Source organism: Pantherophis guttatus, chromosome 5 (genome assembly GCF_059756535.1).
Source record: "Pantherophis guttatus breed Tessera chromosome 5, ASM5975653v1, whole genome shotgun sequence".
Taxonomy (NCBI): domain Eukaryota; kingdom Metazoa; phylum Chordata; class Lepidosauria; order Squamata; family Colubridae; genus Pantherophis; species Pantherophis guttatus.
Genome location: NC_142067.1, coordinates 23290760 through 23311533, shown reverse-complemented (window position 1 = coordinate 23311533; position 20774 = coordinate 23290760). Strand labels below are relative to the sequence as shown.

The 20774-nt window shown below is 37.7% G+C and overlaps 1 protein-coding gene across 8 annotated transcripts in view; it reads left to right on the top strand.

The window, feature by feature from the left end:
* ATP8A2 (ATPase phospholipid transporting 8A2) overlaps positions 1-20774 on the top strand; it is a 377887-nt gene that overhangs the window by 251772 nt on the left and 105341 nt on the right. For all 8 annotated transcript variants that reach the window (XM_034410593.3, XM_034410583.3, XM_087894716.1 and 5 more), the window contains 5 exons: positions 2215-2289; positions 6703-6825; positions 11013-11091; positions 15454-15515; positions 17948-18004. In XM_034410593.3, coding sequence (XP_034266484.1) covers positions 2215-2289; positions 6703-6825; positions 11013-11091; positions 15454-15515; positions 17948-18004 — 396 coding nt within the window. The remainder of the gene's footprint in view (positions 1-2214; positions 2290-6702; positions 6826-11012; positions 11092-15453; positions 15516-17947; positions 18005-20774) is intronic.

The window sequence follows — 20774 nt, the reverse complement described above, 5'->3', positions numbered from 1 at the left end:
AGACCGATGAATTCTACTCAAAATTCCGCACTTGGGTCTATTAACCAAGGATAGAAGCAAAAACACATTTATTTGTTTTATTTATTTACAGTATCTGAAAAGGCTCCAGAGTGGGACAGAGAGGGAAAAGTCCATTGATTACTTGGCAAAAGTCAGATTTCAGCTTTTGGCTCTTAAATACCTGACACGTAACTATACCCTTCTGACATAATGTCTAGTATAGTTTTTTAAATTATCCCATAATTTAATATGGAAAGTAATTCTTTTTAAAAAACAAAATAGCCATTCAGTGGATCTAAATTTCAGTAAGTGCCTCTTCTACAGTTGTGGAATTTCCTATTCCCTAAAATAACATAAGTGTCATTGTCGAGCCCAGCCACGGCTCGACACGCATTCTGGAGGGGGAAAGGCTTGAACATACGTCCCCCAAACCTGAGCTCTCAGGGAAGTGGCTAGCACCGGCCGTGTTAGAGAGTGGTGGCGGGATACCGGTTCATTTGGTGGTGGTGGTGATCGTCTCGGGATGTGTTTAGGCTGCGACATGGGATGGTATGTCAGGGGAGACACGGCTACGTTGGAGAAAGCGGTGGAGGATGAAGTGGCATGATCCAGGAAGCGCTGCAACTCGCCGAAACAGCTGAGACGCGCCACTGGAGGGCAGGGCAAACTGTTTAAAAGATGCTGAGAGGCGATAGCTCTCAGCGCTGACTTTGTGAAGTTCTTCCTCGATTTTTCCTGATACCCATTTGTTGCAAATTAAACATTGGTGATACATCCAGACCTGACTTTGTTTGGTGATTCAGCGTATTCCTGCATAAACGCGGATTAGAAAAGCTGAGAGTCATTTTAATTGCCAAAATTAAGTAGGCATAATATACTGTTTAACTAAACCTTTCTGAAAGCAGAACAGACAATCTTTGGATGAGATTCTTCCTACTCCTACACCACAATTCTTTCCCCCTCCAACCTCACCCAATAGAAGGTAACTCCAACCTGCTGCAGAAGGTTACTACTCTTTCCAGAACTGGACTGGAAACTTATCTCTACTTGTGCAACTTTGGATTGTATTTGTTTTATATGTATTTAAGTAATACTTTAGTCTGTCAGACCAGAAGCCATCTTTTACATTTGGGCCTTCTGGCTTGCCACATTTTCTACTGTGGGAAAATGGGAGGGGGGATTGCATAGAGTGTGGGTGATATATAATCGAAATAATATTCTTTTCTCAGAGAATCAAGGCCACCTTGCCCTGCAGCTGCGATGAGGTGACTGAGAGGCATCTCCAGTTTTGGATGGTGCCTGATTGGATCATGTGATGGATATGTGGATAATGGGCAGGGACTTAAACTTTCTTTTGGGTGGGAAAAACCTGGAAACTTTCAGATTTGGGTTTTCCCAGATGTGCCAATATGACATCTCTAATAAAGTGGAACTTTGAGGAAACTCAAGCCTCTGAGTCTTCTTTCGTTGAGGGCGTTATTTGGAACCCTGACATAGTCCTATCTACAAAACTGTCAAACTAATTGTACAAATGCAAAGGAGTTTTCTTCTATTCAGTATAAGTATTTCAGAATTCAGTGCTACTGGCTTATTGCCAATTGTTTATAAAATGCATAGCTTTAGACTTTGATTTCTTCTGATTTCTAAGTCTTCATTTTGCATAGCAATGCTGAAACTCCACGGAATCTTTGAAGCATCAGACTTTGCCACCCAGATCACTATTTGGAACCAGAATTGTGTTGTTGTTGTTGTTGTTTGTTTGTTTGTTTGTTAAAAGTAGTCTTTTCAACTTCTTCATCCATTTCAAATCCTAAGGTGGGAGAGAACCTGAGTAAGACATAGGCCATTGGAATAGTATCATGTATTTACAGGATTATTTTTCTTGGCATGCGGTTAGGCTTTACATGCTATGTGGCTGAAACCAGATTAGCTTGTAGTGCTAAAGAATACTCAATAAGAATTTACTAGCCCTGACGAATCGTTGAATATGCTTACAAGTTTGTTATTTTAGTGTAATGATGCAAAATTCTACAGATTGTTCCAACACTCCTGTAGTATTCTCTATTTTAGAAAGAACAACTGTGAGCGCTTATTTTTAGAATTTGCTCAGCAGCTGCTTCCAAACGATGTCCACATTCCATGTGCTTCTCCAGTGTGTAGAAATATGTTGTGTCACACTGATCTAAAGCTTTGTGCAACCTTTCTCTATTTCAGCTTTGGTTTGCATTCGTTAATGGATTCTCTGGGCAGATTTTATTTGAGCGCTGGTGCATCGGGCTCTACAATGTGGTAAGTGTTCTCCGCCCTCCACTGGATAACAGGCCAAACTGGGGATGACATTCCAGCTAGGGCTGTTCACGTCTGTGTAGTTTACTCAGGGGTGGGTTCTAAAATTTTTTACTACTGGTTCTGTGGGCATAGCTTATTTTGTGGGCGTAGCTTGATGGTCATGTGACAATTATTTAGGATTTAGCAGAGGTACTGGACTACCAGGCTTTTAACTGCTTGCAGAGCAGTACCAATCTACCCATTTATTTTTTGCAGGCACTGGTCTACCCATTTATTCAAGAAAGCCTAATTCTTCCCCTAATCTGCCCCACTACAAAATGTCAATACAAATATTGAAACTTAAGAATCACTCAACACTATGCAAGCTTTAATTTAAACTTAAAATTGTTTTGATTGAATACGTGCCACCTTGTTGGTGTCAACATAGATAGATTTGCTTCATGACAGTCGGTCTGTCAGCTAGTATTTCAGATCTTCCAATGGTGCACTCATCACCATCAGTGGTGCAGTGGTTAAGAATGCAGTACTGCAGGCTATTTCTGCTGCCTGCTGGCTGCCTGCAGTTCGGCAGTTCGATTCTCACTGGCTCACTCAGCCTTCCATCCTTCTGAGGTGAGTAAAATGAGAATCCAGATTGTTGGGGGCAATATGCTGACTCTGTAAACCACTTAGCCCACTTTAGGGCTGTAAAGCACTGTGAAGCGGTATATAAGTCTAAGTCAGGGGTGGAATCCAGCAGGTTCTGACAGGTTCTGGAGAACCAATAGCGGAAATTTTGAGTAGTTTGGAGAACCGGCAAATACAACCTCTGGCTGGCCCCAAAGTGGGGTGGGAATGGAGATTTTGCAATATCCTTCCCCTGGAATGGGGTGGGAATGGGGATTTTGCAGTATCCTTCCCCTGCCATGCCCACCAAGCCACGCCCACCAAGCCACACCATGCTCATCAAGCCACGCCCACAGAACCGGTAGTAAAAAAAAATTGGATTTCACCACTGGTCTAAGTGCTATTACTATTGCTATCACTACTATAAGTGAGCCCATCCACTTTGCTGCTGGACATTCTCTTCTTCTGTTTCCTTCCCTCTTTCAAGCATTATAGATTTCTCTAGAGACCTAGGTCTGATGTATAATACAGTATAAGTATGAAGTGTGATAATCTGAGCTTCATAAATTGCACCTCAAGTGAAAAAAAATCTGGTTGATTTGTCTGCTGATCCATTTGATTTCTTACTATATATAAAATTTCAAATCATTCATTCATTCATTCATTCATTCATTCATTCATTCATTCATTCATTTGCTGTAACTAATCTTCATATCCGTTATCCAAGGATGCACCATATGCACAGAATGCACATACTGGATTTTACTGTCAGCATCCAGGAAGCATTAATGTACTCCTATCTTTACATAAATGCCAGTATAAATATTCAATCTAAAAGATCCTGCATGCACAGTTTTAAAAGCACATATTACATTTTTCCACCAATGTCAAGGAAGCAGAACCTTAATCCTAACCTTTTAGAAATACCATTTTAAATATTTAACACAATGCTCTCTCCACACTCAGCCTTCATCCCATGTAAATATAAGGCTATAACTAACTATATATATTTAAAAAACCTGTTCTGGATCAGAATAGCAGCTATTAAATATTCTTCAAGAAAGCTGAACCTTAACACTAACTTCTACAGAATACCAAAATTCAATCTTAAAATCATCATATACCGATTCTGAATCATAATTTAGTTGAAAAATTATCACTGAGTATTAAAAAGATTCCTTGGTTTCAAAAATATGTTAAGCTATGATATCTTGGGAAATATTATACAACTATTAAGGGATCTTGAAAAAGCCAAATCCTGACCTAACCTACTCAGAATGACAATACAAAAATTAACTTAAAATGTAGAGTACTACTATGCATACAAAAATTACTCTGGGTGTAAGTAGCTTAATCCTAAATGTAATCTCCCCAAATGCCAGTATAAATGTTGAGCCATAAAAATATTTCCATATTCAATCTGAACACTAATTTACAGCTGAGACTGCTACTAAACACAAGAATACTCACTAACTGAAATGTAAGGTCCCAAAATGTACTTGAGTCACCAGAATGCCAAAGAGAGAGACTCAAGAAGAGGCTTGGAAAAATATCAGCTTTAATTTGTACAAAGAAGAGCTGGGTAGACCATAACACTACATACAGACAAAGAGCATGCAGTGAAAGGTCACACCTTGGAGAAGGTATGGCGTCCTTTTATACCTTCAGAGACATCAGCTTAGTACCCATTTCTGGCCCCCTGGCCCATGCCTTCCTTGACGCCCTGCATTGGCCATGCAGGAAGGTATGGGGGGGGTTGAGTGCTTAGCAACAGAGGAGCTGGGTGCTTAGCAACACGGGTACCAGGCATGGAGTTTTACAGAAAAACAAGATAGCAGAAGTTAGATCACTGGTAGAAGCAAATGGCAGAGGCAGTACCAATTCTTAGCAAAGCAATTCTTACAGAAGCAAAACAGCAAGTCAAACATTTCTACTGACTCTACTATTATGTCCCACCTATTCTACTATTATTATGTCCCTTCACTAACATATAGATTAAATATAACTATAAAATTCAAGCACACATGAATGCATGAATGTTTATCATATTTTCAAAATTGCTTATCACCCGCACAGAAGGATTCTGAAAATAAATTAAATTTTTGTAATTCATTTCATAAATTTTATTACTCTCTTCTTTGCTTTTGCTTCCTATGAACCCAAACTATTTGTCCACTTGTCTGGAAATTATTAACAGGCAGACTGTAAATGAATTAATTTAATATGTATTGTTTATAAAACAATTTCCCTAGAAGTGGACTATAAGTAGTCCTCAATTTATGACTGTAATTGAATCCAGAATGACAGTTGTAAGTGCGGTAGTCGTTAAATGGGTTACCACATGACCACGCCCAATTTTACAACTTTTTATTGCAGCAGTTGTTAAGTATATGCAGTGGTTGTTACACAAGTCCATTTTCTCCATTGGGCATTTTTTGCTAGAAACTAGAAGTAAAAAAGCAGAAAATAGCAAAGACTGCCAAAAATCACAGTCTTATGACCATGAGATGCTGCAAATGGCCATAAATGGAAGGCAGTTGCCAAGATTCCAAAGTGCAAAAGAGAAGGCAAATGTTAGAACTTTGAAAACAGATCATATGTAGCTCTGTGGAGGTCTGCTGTAACTACAAATGGTTGCTAAGCAATTGTTATTAATTAAGAACTACCTGTCATGAAAAGAACTGAGAATAGAATAGAATAACAAAGTTGGAAGGGACCTTGGAGGTCTTCTAGTCCAACCCCTTGCTCAGGCAGGAAACCGTATACCACTTCAGACAAATGGTTATCCAATCTCTTCTTAAAAACTTCCAGTGTTGGAGCATTTACAACTTCTGGAGGCAAGTTGTTCCACTGATTAATTGTTCTAAATGTCAGGAAATTCCTCCTTAGTTCTAGGTTGCTTCTCTCCTTGATTAGTTTCCACCCATTGCTTCTTGTCCTGTCCTCAGGTGCTTTGGAGGATAGCTTGACTTCCTCTTCTTTGTGGCAACCCCTGATATTGGAACACGGTTATCATGACTCCCCTAGTCCTTCTTTTAATTTAACTAGACATACCCAGTTCTTGCAACCGTTCTTCATATGTTTTAGCCTCCAGTCCCCTAATCATCTTTGTTGATCTCCTCTGCACTCTTTCTAGAGTCTCCACATCTTTTTTACATTGTGGTGACCAAAACTGAGGAGACAGTCTTTACTCAGTTGCTATAGATTAGCCTTGAACATTTTATATTATTTCAAAATACACAATAGCAGTAATCAATCTAGGCTGTTAAAGGTAACTTCAAATAGGGGTTCCCAACTCCTAGGCCTCAGACTGGTACCGGTCCATGGCCTGTTAGAAACCAGGCCACTCAAGCAGCAGGCAAGTGAGTGAAGCCTCATCAGCGCATGGCCGAGATCTAGGTTGTGCACAAAATCACCCCACACACACATTGGCCCATAGAAAAATTGTCTTCAACAAAACCCGTCCCTGGTGCCAGAAAGATTGGTGACCGCTGGCTTAAGGTGTATTCTGAATTGCCTTTAAAAGCTGTTGATTCAGAGGCCTCTTTTTTATTTTTTTCATTGAATGGAAGTCTAGGGACTCTTTCCTTCAGTCCGCTGCAGCCTTCTGCTTTGCTGTCCAGCACATATGATAAAAACTTGTCTGCTTTGGGCATCTAATTTAGATTCAGCACAACTGAATTTAGTAAAGCTGTTGGTGTGGATTTTAATAATGCCGGGATTCTTTCCAGGTATGACGTATACTTTTCAACTTGTTTATAAAGTTAATGGTCTGTTATTTTTAATTACTGCCTTTGTTTTTTCTAGATTTTCACAGCATTACCTCCCTTCACCTTGGGAATCTTTGAACGATCGTGCTCCCAGGACAACATGCTTAGGTTTCCCCAGCTCTACAAAATTACTCAAAATGCTGATGGGTTCAATAGCAGGGTAAGAGGCAATGTTTACTTAGAGGGAAGGATTAAATACAACTGGGCTATATGAGCTTAAAGCTGAAATTTTAATTTACAGCTGCTATTTCAGATTGAACACCCTGAAATGATTAATCCTTAGTGTTCATCCTTAATAAATGCTAGGTCTGGTAGTGGTAGTAAATCAGCTTCCAACTGTGAATGGTGATCATGGCACAATCAATTGTGGTTTATCTAAAATGAAAGTAGATATTTATGATCTCCTCACAGCCCTAACAGAAAAGAAGGTCTGCGTGGTGGAAAGAAAAACCATGTTTATGTTTTTTATGGTTTATGGGAATTCGGATTATGGGGGAAGATTACATGCAAAACAACACTATCAGAAAACACTAATATAATTATATTATATAATTATATATAATTATATATACCCAGTAAAGAGTAAGAATTAAAAGGCTGTTTTAAAAGAATTAAATAGACAAAAAGATATCATTATAGCTAAATGTTTTTGGTCCCAAAATATTAATTGAGTAGAAGTTAGTAAAACCTCTTGGGGAAAGATAATGCTGCACCATCAGTGAAAATGGATTGGGACAACTCGCCATGGCCAACTTGCCATAGGACAACTCCCCACAGGACAATTCAATACATACAAAAGTTAAATTAATTTCAGTGGAACTGTGGCCAATAATAATAAAATAAAGAAGTCAATCCAGAAATACAAGAGTTAAAATAATTTTGATGTAAACATGGACACCAATAATAAAAGTAACTGAATGAAATTACTAATACAGCATTGACAAAAAAGCTCTACAGAGAATCATTAAAACTGCCCAGAATATCATTGGGCTCCAGCTACCAGCCCTGGACGACATCTTCGAATCTCGCTGTTTGAGGAAGTTGCATAACATTCTCAGAGACTCTTCCCATCCTGCTTACAATCTTTTTGGACTGTTGCCTTCTGGCAGAAGATACAGAACAATTAAAACTCGGACACCATGTTTTCTGAATAGTTTTTATCCTTGAGCTATAATTGCACTCAACCATGAACTAAAGGGCTACCATCAGTGAGCTGTTGGACAGCATTACTTGGTCTGTGGTGTGGATGTTTGGGTGGTTTAGGGGTGGGGAATTGTGGTGGGTGGGAGTGTGTTTGGGGATTGTTATGTGTGTTGGACCTAGTCTTTGGTGTTAAGTGAATTTCGTTGTATGGGTATACTGTGTATACACGTACAATGATAATAAAGTTATTATTATTAAATTATCCCACGACGATTTTTTTCCAAGGCGAGTTGTCCATGGCAAGTTGTCTGTGGCTAGTGGGTTGTGGCAAGTGGGCCATAGCGAGTTGGCTATGGTGAGTTATCCTAGACCCCACTGAAAAGGCCTCTTCCTCATAAACGTCTACATTTTGCAGAGGGGGTAGTTGCAAAAAAAAAAAAAAACCAACCCCAGCTAAAAATCTTAATGGATACAGGTTAACAATCCAAGTTCCATATCATTAGCTATGAAAGACTGTCAAATGTCAGAAACAACACAATTGTAACATTCTATACTGACATTTCTATCTGGAAATTCCAAATGATCTCACATTACCAACAAAGCCATAATAAAAGACAATCAATGTCATCAAGCATTACATTGAGCAAGACCACGTTAACAGATAACTCATGTAGAAATCCAGTACACTACTCCCTGGTCAGCACTGTCATTGTTTGTGTTCCCAAAATAAGAAATTCTCAAATTCATGTAGACACCTCCATTTAAGAATAGGTTGAGCTTCCTTGTAGCGAGGAAATGCAATTTATATATTCATGGTTATATCTTTCTTATTCTTAAAGGCAGCTCAATCCTAGGAATAGGTACAAAATTTATGGTAGCGTTTAGAATAATTTAAGCTTTGAATATTAACTTCTAAGAGCTGGTTCTCATTATTTTTTGAGCCACAGCAACTAGACTGTCTACAACATTGGCAGTATTTTGGCATCCAGCTGCAACAGGGTATAAAAAAATGTCTGCTTCATTTAGTATGTTGAATTGGCAGGAGTTCTGCTTGCTAATTCCTTCCAAAGCATGATGACTCTCACTGGGTGAAATCCCCACTTCCCTGCTGTAAGTTGAAAAGGTCAGGCGTAGGTTTCCAAATTGGAATATTAACCATATACATTTATAAGAGTTTCTACACTTGCGTATGAATTAATCAATATCACTGTGTGTTCTTTGCAACAAGTTCCAACTGATCTGGTATTTGGCGATGAAATGTTCCCACACTTTTACCTGTTGCCTTTTCACCACTTCCTCTCCAGAGATTCAAGGAAAAATATTGAGATGACTTTATTGTTCCCTTCAGGTTATAGGTTTAAAAAGATGTTTCAGGGAGATACGCAGGTAAAGTTACACTTAATATTTTCTTTTCATATTTCAGAGAATTTCCTCCATTCTCAGTTTTCATGTTTTATTAACCTACTCTATCTAATAAAACTTCAGCAGTTCAGAGCTTAAAGGACAGAAAAGGTCTAAGATGGTGCTGGAGGTTTAAGATTTTAAAAAATTGCATTTTTTTCATGTGGGATCTTAATGAACTTAAAAATAGCATAATTAACTATGAGGACTGGATTTTGTTGTTTTGCATGTATCTTTCCGTCACCATAGTATTACAGAAATAAAGAGTAATTTGAGTTGCTGAATATCTGAATTAGTTGCCTGGTCACTTTATTTTTACATAGCAATGTTTGTTTTAGAATGTATTCAAAAAATCAAATGACAGTGATCAATGTGATTAAAAATATTTCTGAATGTGGTGAATGACATTCAAACCTCAGCAAATTTAGGAAATAAAATTTTCATCACTGCAACAAGGTAAAATCTAAGTTGTTTCTCTCCCTAGATTTCAAGGGAACGTTTGCTTGAATTATAAAGCATATGGCAGTTTCTGAGAAGGAATGGTTGTCAGAACGTGAGGATAAATAAAAGAATTAAATGAAACACAAAAGAGAGAGAAGGGAGATGGAAGGGAACAAGAACAAATGTTTTCTGCTATTTTTACAGTATTATTTCAGGAAGTGGTCTCTCCAAACACTGCCCTCCTGGTGTGGAAAGGGAAAAGAAAAAATACCCATCCTACAATTCAGAAGTTCAGTGGTTCGAATCCCTAGTGCCATGTAACGGGGCAAGCCCCCGTTACTTGTCCCAGCTTCTGTCAACCTAACAATTCGAAAGCATGTAAAAAATGCAAAATAGGGATCACCTTTGGTGGGAAAGTAATACTGTTCCGTGCGCCTTTGGCGTTAAGTCATGCTGGCCACATGATCATGGGGACGTCTTCGGACAGCACTGGCTCTTTGGCTTTGAAACGGAGATGAGTACCGCCCCCTAGAGTCAGGAACGAATATGTGTGAGGGGAACCTTTACCTTTACCTTACAATTACCAGCTCACACAAAAAGTTCATGAATGAGTCAAATATTTGAACATGTCAGGGGAAAGTTGAAAATCCAACTCTACTTCTAATAATATAATAACCCTGCAAAGTTTTCTGCAGCCTTTGACTCCCCAAGAAAAAATCATTTAAAAAAGGATGATTCGTACTCCAAAAAGGTTCCCAAACTCTAGACTGGTGCTACTAAGATGAATATTTAGATTATCTGGAGCCTTTTGGGAACTGCCTAGAGTTCCCTGTGTTAATTATATGACTAACCCCCCCCCACTATTAATTGCATTCATATATTTAATGCTAAATTTATTCAGTGTCAAATTTTCATGGTTTCCTTGGCTGATTTATATGAACAAATACCCAGACACAAGAAAGAATAGAAAATGGATACTTGAGATACGGTTTTCCTCCACATAAAATTCCGTTCCAGGAAACACAAAGGTATACTTCATTATAGTGTTTGGATTGATACATATAAAAACATTTTGTAAAAAAAATCTAACACTTAGATGGCTTTGCTGCATAAATTTTTCAAAACTTAACAAAGATAGGGGTGTCTTTGTGTGGATTTAGTCCTGTTGAATTTTCCTTCTGTTTTTGTTTTTTTATTTGCCCTTGTCTCTGTGTGTGTGGTAGCACGCCAGCTTTTGCAATGAAAGAAAACACTTTCTACTAAAAATTGTTCACTCATTTGATGGAACTTAATGAATCGTTTGAAGAGACATGTTGGAGAGTTTGATCGCTCTCCTGACCTTCTTGTTTGTTTTTCCTTTAGGTATTCTGGGGTCACTGCATCAATGCCTTGATCCACTCCGTCATTCTTTTTTGGTTTCCCCTGAAAGCACTAGAACATGGTAAATAAATGCATTGTTCTTTCCCATATGTTAACGAAGTAATATTCCATCTTTCTAAGCCAGCACCTTTACACTTGGGGTCAAAACATGTTCCTTGGGACTTAATCATTGCAGACAGACCAACAGCTTTCTAACATTTATCAGCAATGATCTTCCAAGTCCTCCCTTTCTGCATGCCATCTTTCATAGATAGCAATTCACATCCATTGTAAATCACAATGTCCATTGGTGAAGCTATGTTTATTTAAAATTGATTTATACATTAAAAAGAAGCAAGTACATTGGTGTTATGCAGCTTCCCTAACTGTATGTCTTATCATTTGGTTTAGATTAATGAAAAGAGGAACCTGACCAAATATTTACTTACCTGACCTGATAATTTAAAGAGAATCATTTTTTCTGTGAGATGGCTCCTGCCCAACTTTGTTTTTCAAAAGTTCTGCTGATTCTGCTGCATTAGGGGCATCCGATCCAGGCTGCAAAAATCAAGATAACGATAGAAGCAAAAAGTTAGAGTTTGTTTGTTTTCCGGGTTTTATAATAGCAATCACCAAATTCATACTAGATCAAAGCCTACTTAATTTAAATTTAAAATGCCAACTTCAAAATCACTTCAGAAGATTTAAATTGGAATTGGTAAAGATTTTTATAAACTATTTCCACATGAAAATGCCAAATTGCTGTTGTTACTTAAACAGAAGGGATGAGAGAATTTCTATCTGTATTTGAAGAAATCCTTTAACTGTTGAAATGAAAACTGTCATTCACTTATATACCATATCAGGGTATGTCCTTTAAACAGCTCTGCAATGAATAGAGACTGGCAGTCTTAGAAATGCATGTTTGCAATATGTCTTTACCATCTCTGTCAATTGTTAGGAGTTGGTTCAGGAGAAATCTTTGCAAAATTATGGGATACTAGAAACACAGGACCATACAGTATGTCAGGGTAAAATATATAAACAAAGCAATGACATTGATGTGACTATCAATATATAAGTATCAGAATATAATTGATTGTTCCACAATACTTTCACAAGTATTCTCAAGCCCTGAAATTCCCAGTATGTCTCCAATGCTCAGTAAACCTCACCCAATGTAATGGTATGTGAGAAAGACAGGAAGAAGGGCAGCAATCTAGACAGCACGCTGATCATGAACTCTGAATCCAAAGGAGAATTTCAGAAGGAATCCTTGCTAATTTTAGGGAGAATTAAATTAAGGAAGGAGAAAGATATTTTCGCACTTACAAGATTTTCTTATTGGAATCTTACCCTAAAGAAAGTTATTCTTTTCTGGACTACCTCAAAGGGCTGACACCTTTTTGACCTCTGCTTTGACCTCAATGTGAAGTTTGTAAAATGTTTCAGCAGCTTTCAAGAGAAAGGAGACAAAGTGGGCATTCGGTTTCTTCATTCAAACAAGAAAGAACAGAAGAATTGTATGTTCCACAAAACCTGTTCCAGATGTACTGAGCAACCAGACATTTGGACTTCTTGCAATATGCCAGAGTTGGCTTGCTGTCTTTACCATGTATTGTAGATACTAATAGGCAGAAGACAGCCAGTTTGGTGTAGTGGTTAGGCTCGAAATCCAGAGATGAGTTCTAGCCCACTTTAGATATGAAGCCAGCAGAGTGACTTTCTTCTTGTTGTGCCATATCCATCATCGAACGTTGGTGGTCCTATTTTTATCAGCAGCTGCACAAAAAAGTGCTGTTGAGTTTTGTCCAAACCAGTCCCTTAGGTTTTGAACCCATGATGTTCTTCTCCTGCCTGGACCTCATTTGCCTTCAATCTTTCCTTGGAGGATTAAGTGAAGTATGCCGTATTTTTCTGGGTGTCGCATCACCTGTCCAAAATCTTCTAAGTTTTGCTTTTTTATGGTTTTGATGATTTCCCTTGGCTTTCCCAGAGTGACTTTGGGCCAATCAAACTCTCTCAGCCTTAGAAGAAGGCAATGGCAAACCACTTCTAAATTGCAGGGATTTGTCCAGGCAGTTACCAGGAGTCAGGACTGACTTGTTAACAAGGTGATAAAACCATCCTATGCCACCTTTTATGTTGCCCCAGTGGCTAGCTATTGGCACAAAGATTTGCTGCAACAGTAGACTATCACTTGGGCTGGATACAAATATGTCTAATCTTATTCTGGGAGAGTAATAGACATGTGTCAATCCCAGGTTAATTAGGGGGAATTAGGATTGGAAAGCACTACTCTGTTCTTCACCCTCTTCCCAGATGCCTGTTTTGATATACTGCTATGAAGATCAAAAGCAGGTTTGCCATGAAAACTGATGGCTACCAATGCTCCTGTACATTCAAAGAAGATTAGTATAAAACATGATTTTAAGGTTTTTTTTGCTGCTGCTGCCTTTCTGTTTTAAAAAGAACCTTTTACTTTTACAGGAAGGCCTAATATTCTCTCTAGTGCTTTTTTCACCAGAGAGATAACACATTTTAATAAGTAGCATGTGTAGTATCTGATTTGAGTTTTGGACGGCACCAGCTAGGCATTATACCTTCAGAAGCCAAGTGTCATAACTGTCAGTATCCCAAGCCAAAACGGCCACAAAAGTTTGTGTGGAATGATCAGAAGGGAGAGGATGGATATGCTGCAGCCAAAAGTCATCAAGAAATGTTGGGCTGATTCCAGCCTCTGATTACATCATTATCGTAGTCACCAGAAATATTAAATTACCAGAAATCATGCATAGGGCAAAGCTTGTATGGGAGAGAGGAAAATACAACTTTAACACTTGGATTAGTTAAATATGAAAATAGGTGGTCGACTAATTCCAGGAATAAAATGAAGACAGTGTCATGAGGTCAAGTCCATAAAGAATAATCAGCAAGATTTAACTTCATGTCTATTAAGGAGACATGTAGAATCTTTTGCTAAACTTAGTTTCTTGTGCAAAAGTTTTCTTGATCTCAGCTTCATTTATAGGATAAACCCCACATAGTTTTTGTGCCCACTGTGAATGTGTAATAACTTTTATGCTGTTTTTACTTTATTTTTATATTTTAACGAACTATCTGTAATTCAGATCTGGGATCACAGTTAAAATTCTGTTCTACTTTGCAGAGGCTTTTTTGCTTGCTAAAGCTCTGTATGTTATATAATTTAAAATTCTATGTTATATCATTACTGATTTAAATCAAGCAAAATATTCAAATTAGGTTAGTGATATAGTGTCCTCCCAATTCAAGTATGTAACTTACAATTTCAGGCCATAAGTGACTAGTCAATCCTTAGATCTCTCTCGCCTACATTGATGTATACTTCTTGAGCTGCCATATTGGAACTGATTAATCTTTATGGTTGGATGATTTTTCTGGATTGTAACCCAATTGAACAAATATGGGAATATCTATTACAGCAATACATATTTTCTTTTTTCCAAAATATCTTATTCCTTTATCCAGGAGAAGTAAATATGGTGATGACAGAACCATTGCTAAGTTTGTTATTTTGATATGATTAATTGACATATTGTAGGATTTTTACACAATTCTACAGAAGGATTGGATGTCGTATTTGGACGTCAGTCATTTAGTCATTAAAGTCACTGGGTACTTTAAAGATATCTAAACTTGTGTTAAACAAGAAAGTTTTTTGAATGTATCATTTGGATGCAAAATTATTTTTAAATCAAGGGAAATCAAACAAAAATAAACATAACAGGAAAATCTGGCTGTAGTATAGAGGCACCAAGATGATGTGGTAACTAGAAGTTTTCATCTCTGATCTTTGATTATTATCATCATTGACCCTTTACCTTGATTATTAGTTCTTGGCAGAAATTTTTGGTTTTTTTCAATTCTTGAAAGAGAACTTTGTGGTTGCAGATGTATGTATATTATTTTTAACTTGTGGTTCAGCGTAAGCTACTTGTTATATTGTTTGTTTTCAGTGTTTTATTTAAAGAGCTCTAAAAAAACCTGTTGTGCAAATTTCAGCACGGATAACTGTCTAAAAGCTTGTCAAGAAATGAACGTATTATGGACTCTTTCTGAATGTCTCCTTTTGATTACCTTCTATATTTTCAGAAAAATGACATTTGCTGCACAAATTAAATGTAATAAACATGATGCATTCCTCTGTTCTTTATGCTGGGCCTCCTGTTTTGTTTTAAGATATTTGAGCATGGAATTTAAGTTAAGTGATACCCTATACTAACTTTATTACATTGGACTTGATGGGACCTACTTTTGAATAGCTACATATACTTTATTTGCATTTTCATTTATTGTATTTGATATTTTTTCATTTATTTGCAAATCTTATTTTATATAGCCTATATATGAGAAAAATCCTTTACTGAACAAGGTATCTATTTTTTAAAATTATTTATTGTAGATACAGTATTTACAAATGGCCAGGCTGTTGACTACCTGTTTGTTGGAAATATTGTTTATACGGTAAGCTAATGCATAAAAAATGAAATATTACCTATTGTAAGATTTCAATTATGGATGTATTTTGGTGATGGAATGTGTCTACAAAGGGGGATAAAGTATGAAGTGGCAATTTCCTAGGAAGGAGGGAGCAGATTCCAAGAAGGGGTGTGTGTGTGTATGTGTGTGAAACAGGAGACAACACAACCCAAAGCTGGATCAGAGATTTAGGATAACCACTCCCCAGAATCTCCCAGGCTCAGTGGTGGGTTCCGCCCAGTTCCACCGAGCCGGTAGCGGTGATGATATGATGTCACTTACCCGGTTCTGCCCACCCCGACCCCCCCACCTACCCCCTGCGTTATTCTTACCTTTTATTTGGCCCCACCCCCAATCTATTGCTGCCTCCTGAGTCCCAGCTGATGGCTAGAGGGAAAAAAACTGTTTAAACTCTTGCCGCGGGGCTTCAAAGGGCTGACCTACAGCTGATCAGTGTTAAAATAAAACAAATGAGTAGACCGGTGCCTGCAAAAATAAATGGGTAGACCAGTGCCTGCAAAAATACATGAGTAGATCAGTGCCTGCAAAAATACATGAGTAGACCAGTGCCTTCAGTGCCTGCAAAAATACATGGGTAGACCAGTGCCTGCAAAAATACGTGAGTAGATCAGTGCCTGCAAAAATACATGAGTAGACCAGTACCTGCAAAAATAAATGAGTAGATCAGTACAGCCTGGTAGACCAGTACCTCTGCTAAATCCTAAATAATTGTCACATGACCATCAAGCCACGCCCACAAAATAAGCGACGCCCACAGAACCGGTAGTAAAAAAATGTAGAACCCACCCCTGCCCAGGGTACATCTGTTAGGGTGAGAATAATACAGGTGGTCCTAGACTTACAACAGTTCATTTACTGACCATTCGAAGTTACAATGACACTGAAAAAAGTGACTTATGACTATTTTTCAAACTTGACCCTTTCAGCATCCCCATGGTCATGTTTACATTCAGATACTTAACAATAACAATACATAACAACTATGACCATTGCAGTGTCCCAGGTCATGTGATTACCTTTTGTGACCTTCTGACAAGCAAAACCAATGGGAAAGCCAAATTCACTTAACAACAGTGTTACTAATTTAACAACTGCTGTGATTCGCTTAACAAATGTGGCAAGAAGTCATAAAATGGGGCAAAACTCACTTAACAAATTTCTCACTTAGCAACATAAATTTTGGACTCAGTTCTGATTGAAAGTGAGGACTACTTGTATATGTTTATTCTGGCAAGATTCTGTCTGTTTGCCATTAGCAAATAGACTCTATAGAGAACTGAAATTTGGCTGAATTGTTCTATGCCATTCTTGGGCAAAATCTGACAATTTCCTATGGTTGGGCATAATAAATAAGTAAATAAATAGTGTAGAATGTACTTAGGTTTGCCAGTATTACGCCATAGAAAGTTGTGTGTGTTGAATTTCTCAAACTGGGCAGCTATTAAAAGATAAGGAATTTTGCCCAAGGAAGTTATGGCAACTTGTTGGAAGGTAATTGACACTGGGGGCATTGAAAAAGAGATTTGGGTTTAGGTCTGTTGGGAATATATGAGAATTTATATTCAGATATTTCTGATTCATGATTGGGTGAATTATTCTGGTTCTTATCATAGTTCCAATATATCAAGTCCTGGAATTCCCAGAAGCCCTAGTAGAAACCACCCACATACCATGTCATATGGCTATAAAAGTCCAGGAATATATAGAAATAATTTATCCTGATTCTATTAGGTCTATCATAAAGCGTGTTAAGGGTTGCGGTGGCTCAGTGGCTAAGATGCTGAGCTAGTCGATTGAAAGGTTGGCAGTTCAGCGGTTCGAATCCCTAGTGCCATGTAACAGGGTGAGCTCCCGTTACTTGTCCCAGCTTCTGCCAACCTAGCAGTTTGAAAGCACATAAAAAATGCAAGTAGAAAAATAGGGACCACCTTTGATGGGAAGGTAACAGCGTTCCGTGCCCCTTTGGCATTTAGTCATGCCGGCCACATGACCACGGAGACATCTTCGGACAGAGCTGGCTCTTTGGCTTTGAAACGGAGATGAGCACCTCTCCCTAGAGTCAGAAATGACTAGCACATATGTGCGAGGGAAACCTTTATCTTTACCTAAAGCATGTTGAGCATGTAGTTGTGCTGTATAATAGCTAGTTAGTAATTGTTAGATCCTACAATGAGGACACAGGCATGGGAATATGTGTGTATGTGTATCTCTTCCTATCATTTCTGAATTTCTGTAATTCTGAAATGTGCTAAATATTTCATTTAGCAAAAAATGATATTTAATTTCTAATGTTTAGACCATGTCTTTGCAATGTAGTATACCTTTTATAGAGAACAACTGTGAATGGGAAATACATGCTGAAATTCAAATTTGTCTTCTACTTTTTTTTACTGCAGTATGTTGTGGTGACAGTCTGTTTGAAAGCTGGTTTAGAAACCACAGCATGGACAAAGGTGAGTATAAATATTATAAATAGTAGTAGGAATTTCAAATTCGTTTTTGCTGTCTAAAATTGAACTGCAATTTTATCTAGAAGAAAAAAAATCATCAATTCACTTTCGGAATTCACACTTAAAGTAACATGTGAGGATAAAGATGTAGCCTTTAGATAGGGATGTAGACAGTCCCGGGGGCTCATAGGCATTTGAAGAATTTCACAGATAGCTATGATTCAGTAAAAACACCATGAGTATTAATAACACTTTCCATAGTTTGTATTTGGCAATTAAAAAGGGAAAGATATAGATCACAGAAGTCACAAGTTGAATTGCTCTGCCTGAAAACGGTCTTCCTTGGAAAGTAAATGAAAGAAGAGGCCTCCAGCTCATTTATTTATTTATTTATTTATTGGTTCAATTTATATGCCGCCCTTCTCCGGAGACTCAGGGTGGCTTACAATGCGTTAAGCAATAGCCTTCATACTTTTGTATATACCTGCTTAGTAGGGCTTTCGGCCCCGCCTAATAGGTCTTCTTTTATATACAAAGTCAGCTTATTGCCCCCACAATCCGCATGCATGATAACTTTCCCCCTCCCCACATGCAATGTATTTATCTTACCAAACACCCAAAACTCTGGAATCCTAGATTATAGCAGTAATTGAAAAATGGTTAGTATATTTATAGCTGGGAAATAGAATCTTCTATCCTTGGTCAATTATCTATGACTGTGTCTCTTTTAAAAATCCTCTCAACTGCAATTCCCATCAGTCCCAGCTAGCATAACCAATGGCAATACTAGCTGGAGATGACAAGATTAGGATTGTTGGTTTTATGAGGTACCGATCCTGGGAAGACTGGGAAAAAAACATACCAGAATAACAACTGTTATAAAAGTTTCCTTTTTAAAGAACTTGCTTTCATAGTTTATAGAATCATAAAATCACAGAATTGGAAGAGACCTTGCAGTTCTTTTGGTCCAACTCTCTGCCCAAGGCAGAAATCCTCAGGCCAACCCAGACAAATTGCTGTCCAGTCTTGTTTGAAGACTTCCAGTGACATAGCACACAAAATTCCAGGAGGCAAGTTATTCCATTGCTTGAAAGTTCTCAAAAAATGCATTTCTCTCTGTTAAGTTCCCACCCATTGGTTCTTGTCCTATTCTCAGTGCTCTGGAGAAAAACTCTATACCAGGGGTGTTAAACTCGTGGCCCATGGGCCGGATGCGTCATGTGCTGGCCACACCCACGCCCAGTTTAGCGAAGGGGGGAAAGTCGCGATATGTCAAGTGACGACGCAAGTTTGACACGCCTGCTCTATATCCTCTGTCCTGTGACAGCCCTTCAAATATTGGAAGACCACTATCAGGTTTCTCTTTAGTTTCCCCTTTTTTAGGCTAAATACATCTAGTTCTTTAAACTGTTCTTTTTAGCATTTACCATCCAGGTCCTCTCTGTTGCTTGTCTGCACTTGGGATCAAGTTGAGATGTTTACTGTCTTGTTTTATTTTATTATAGTTTGCTTGTCAAACTATTTTCATAAAAGATTGTTCTACTGATTTTAATATTCTACTGTTGAGTCCTTTGGGAGGCAGAGTATGCTCGCCATTATCTATGGATGGAAAACAGATCACTGACAAAAACAAAAATAAAAGATCACAAGTTAATATGCTGGAGCTGAATTCGGTACTTACAGTATGTGGAAACTTAAATCCTTCACTGAGAACATACATATCTTTTTCATCTCCATCTCATTCCCAAACTTTCAATCTTCATCTAAATCTACAGTTGACTGAATAATATGAATATACATCTTATTGCAATACTGAGACACGTTTCAGTTTTATTAATTATTATAGCTAGGAATTGTTTTATTTTTCACAATATTTACATGTATCATTACATTTTTTATAAGATAGATGAAACCAGATTTTGAAATGTTTTCTGCTATAGATATTTTGTAAATATGCTATGTTTCGGGAATCATTTAAAGCATATATGATATTCATGATAGTAATGGAAAGAAGAATCATGGAAGAATAATAAAAAAAATCTAAATAAAAATATTTGGAAAATAATATTTATTAACATTTAAAAACATAAGGAAGATAAGCCCCACTGGAAAGATACAGTTGCTTCAGTTAATCTGGAATTTGAACTTAATATGGAATACTCACTGCATCTTATTAAAGGAAGGTATTGAGACCGAAATAGAAGGTCATGGTAAATTACTGACCTTTTGATGAAAATAGTGCCAATAGCTTAATATTCTGTAAAATGTATAAGGAATATGAATGAATAAAACATCATTATTTTGCTTTTATATTTTATAGCTTAATTTAAAAATTCATGGAAGGAGAAATTAATATTTTAAAAATAATCTAGATTTTCTGAAAATCACACATGAACATGTAGCATACTTTTATTTTTACTTTTTTTCTTCTTCTATCACTCAAAGGGACATGGTAGCTCAATAGCTAAGATGCTATTGAGAAGGTCAGCAGTTCAGTGGTTCGAATACCTAGCACCACAGAGCGGAGTGAGCTCCCGTTATTTGTCCCAGCTTCTGCCAACCTAGCAGTTCGAAAGCATGTAAAAAATGTAGAAAAAGTAGAAAAATAGGAACCACTTTGGTGGGAAGGTAACAGCACTCCGTACATCTTCAGTGTTTAGTCATGCCGGCCACATGACCATGGAGACGTCTTTGGACAGCGCTGGCTCTTCAGCTTTGAAACGGAGATGAGCACCACTCCTAGAGCCGGAAACAACTAGCATGCATGTTTGGG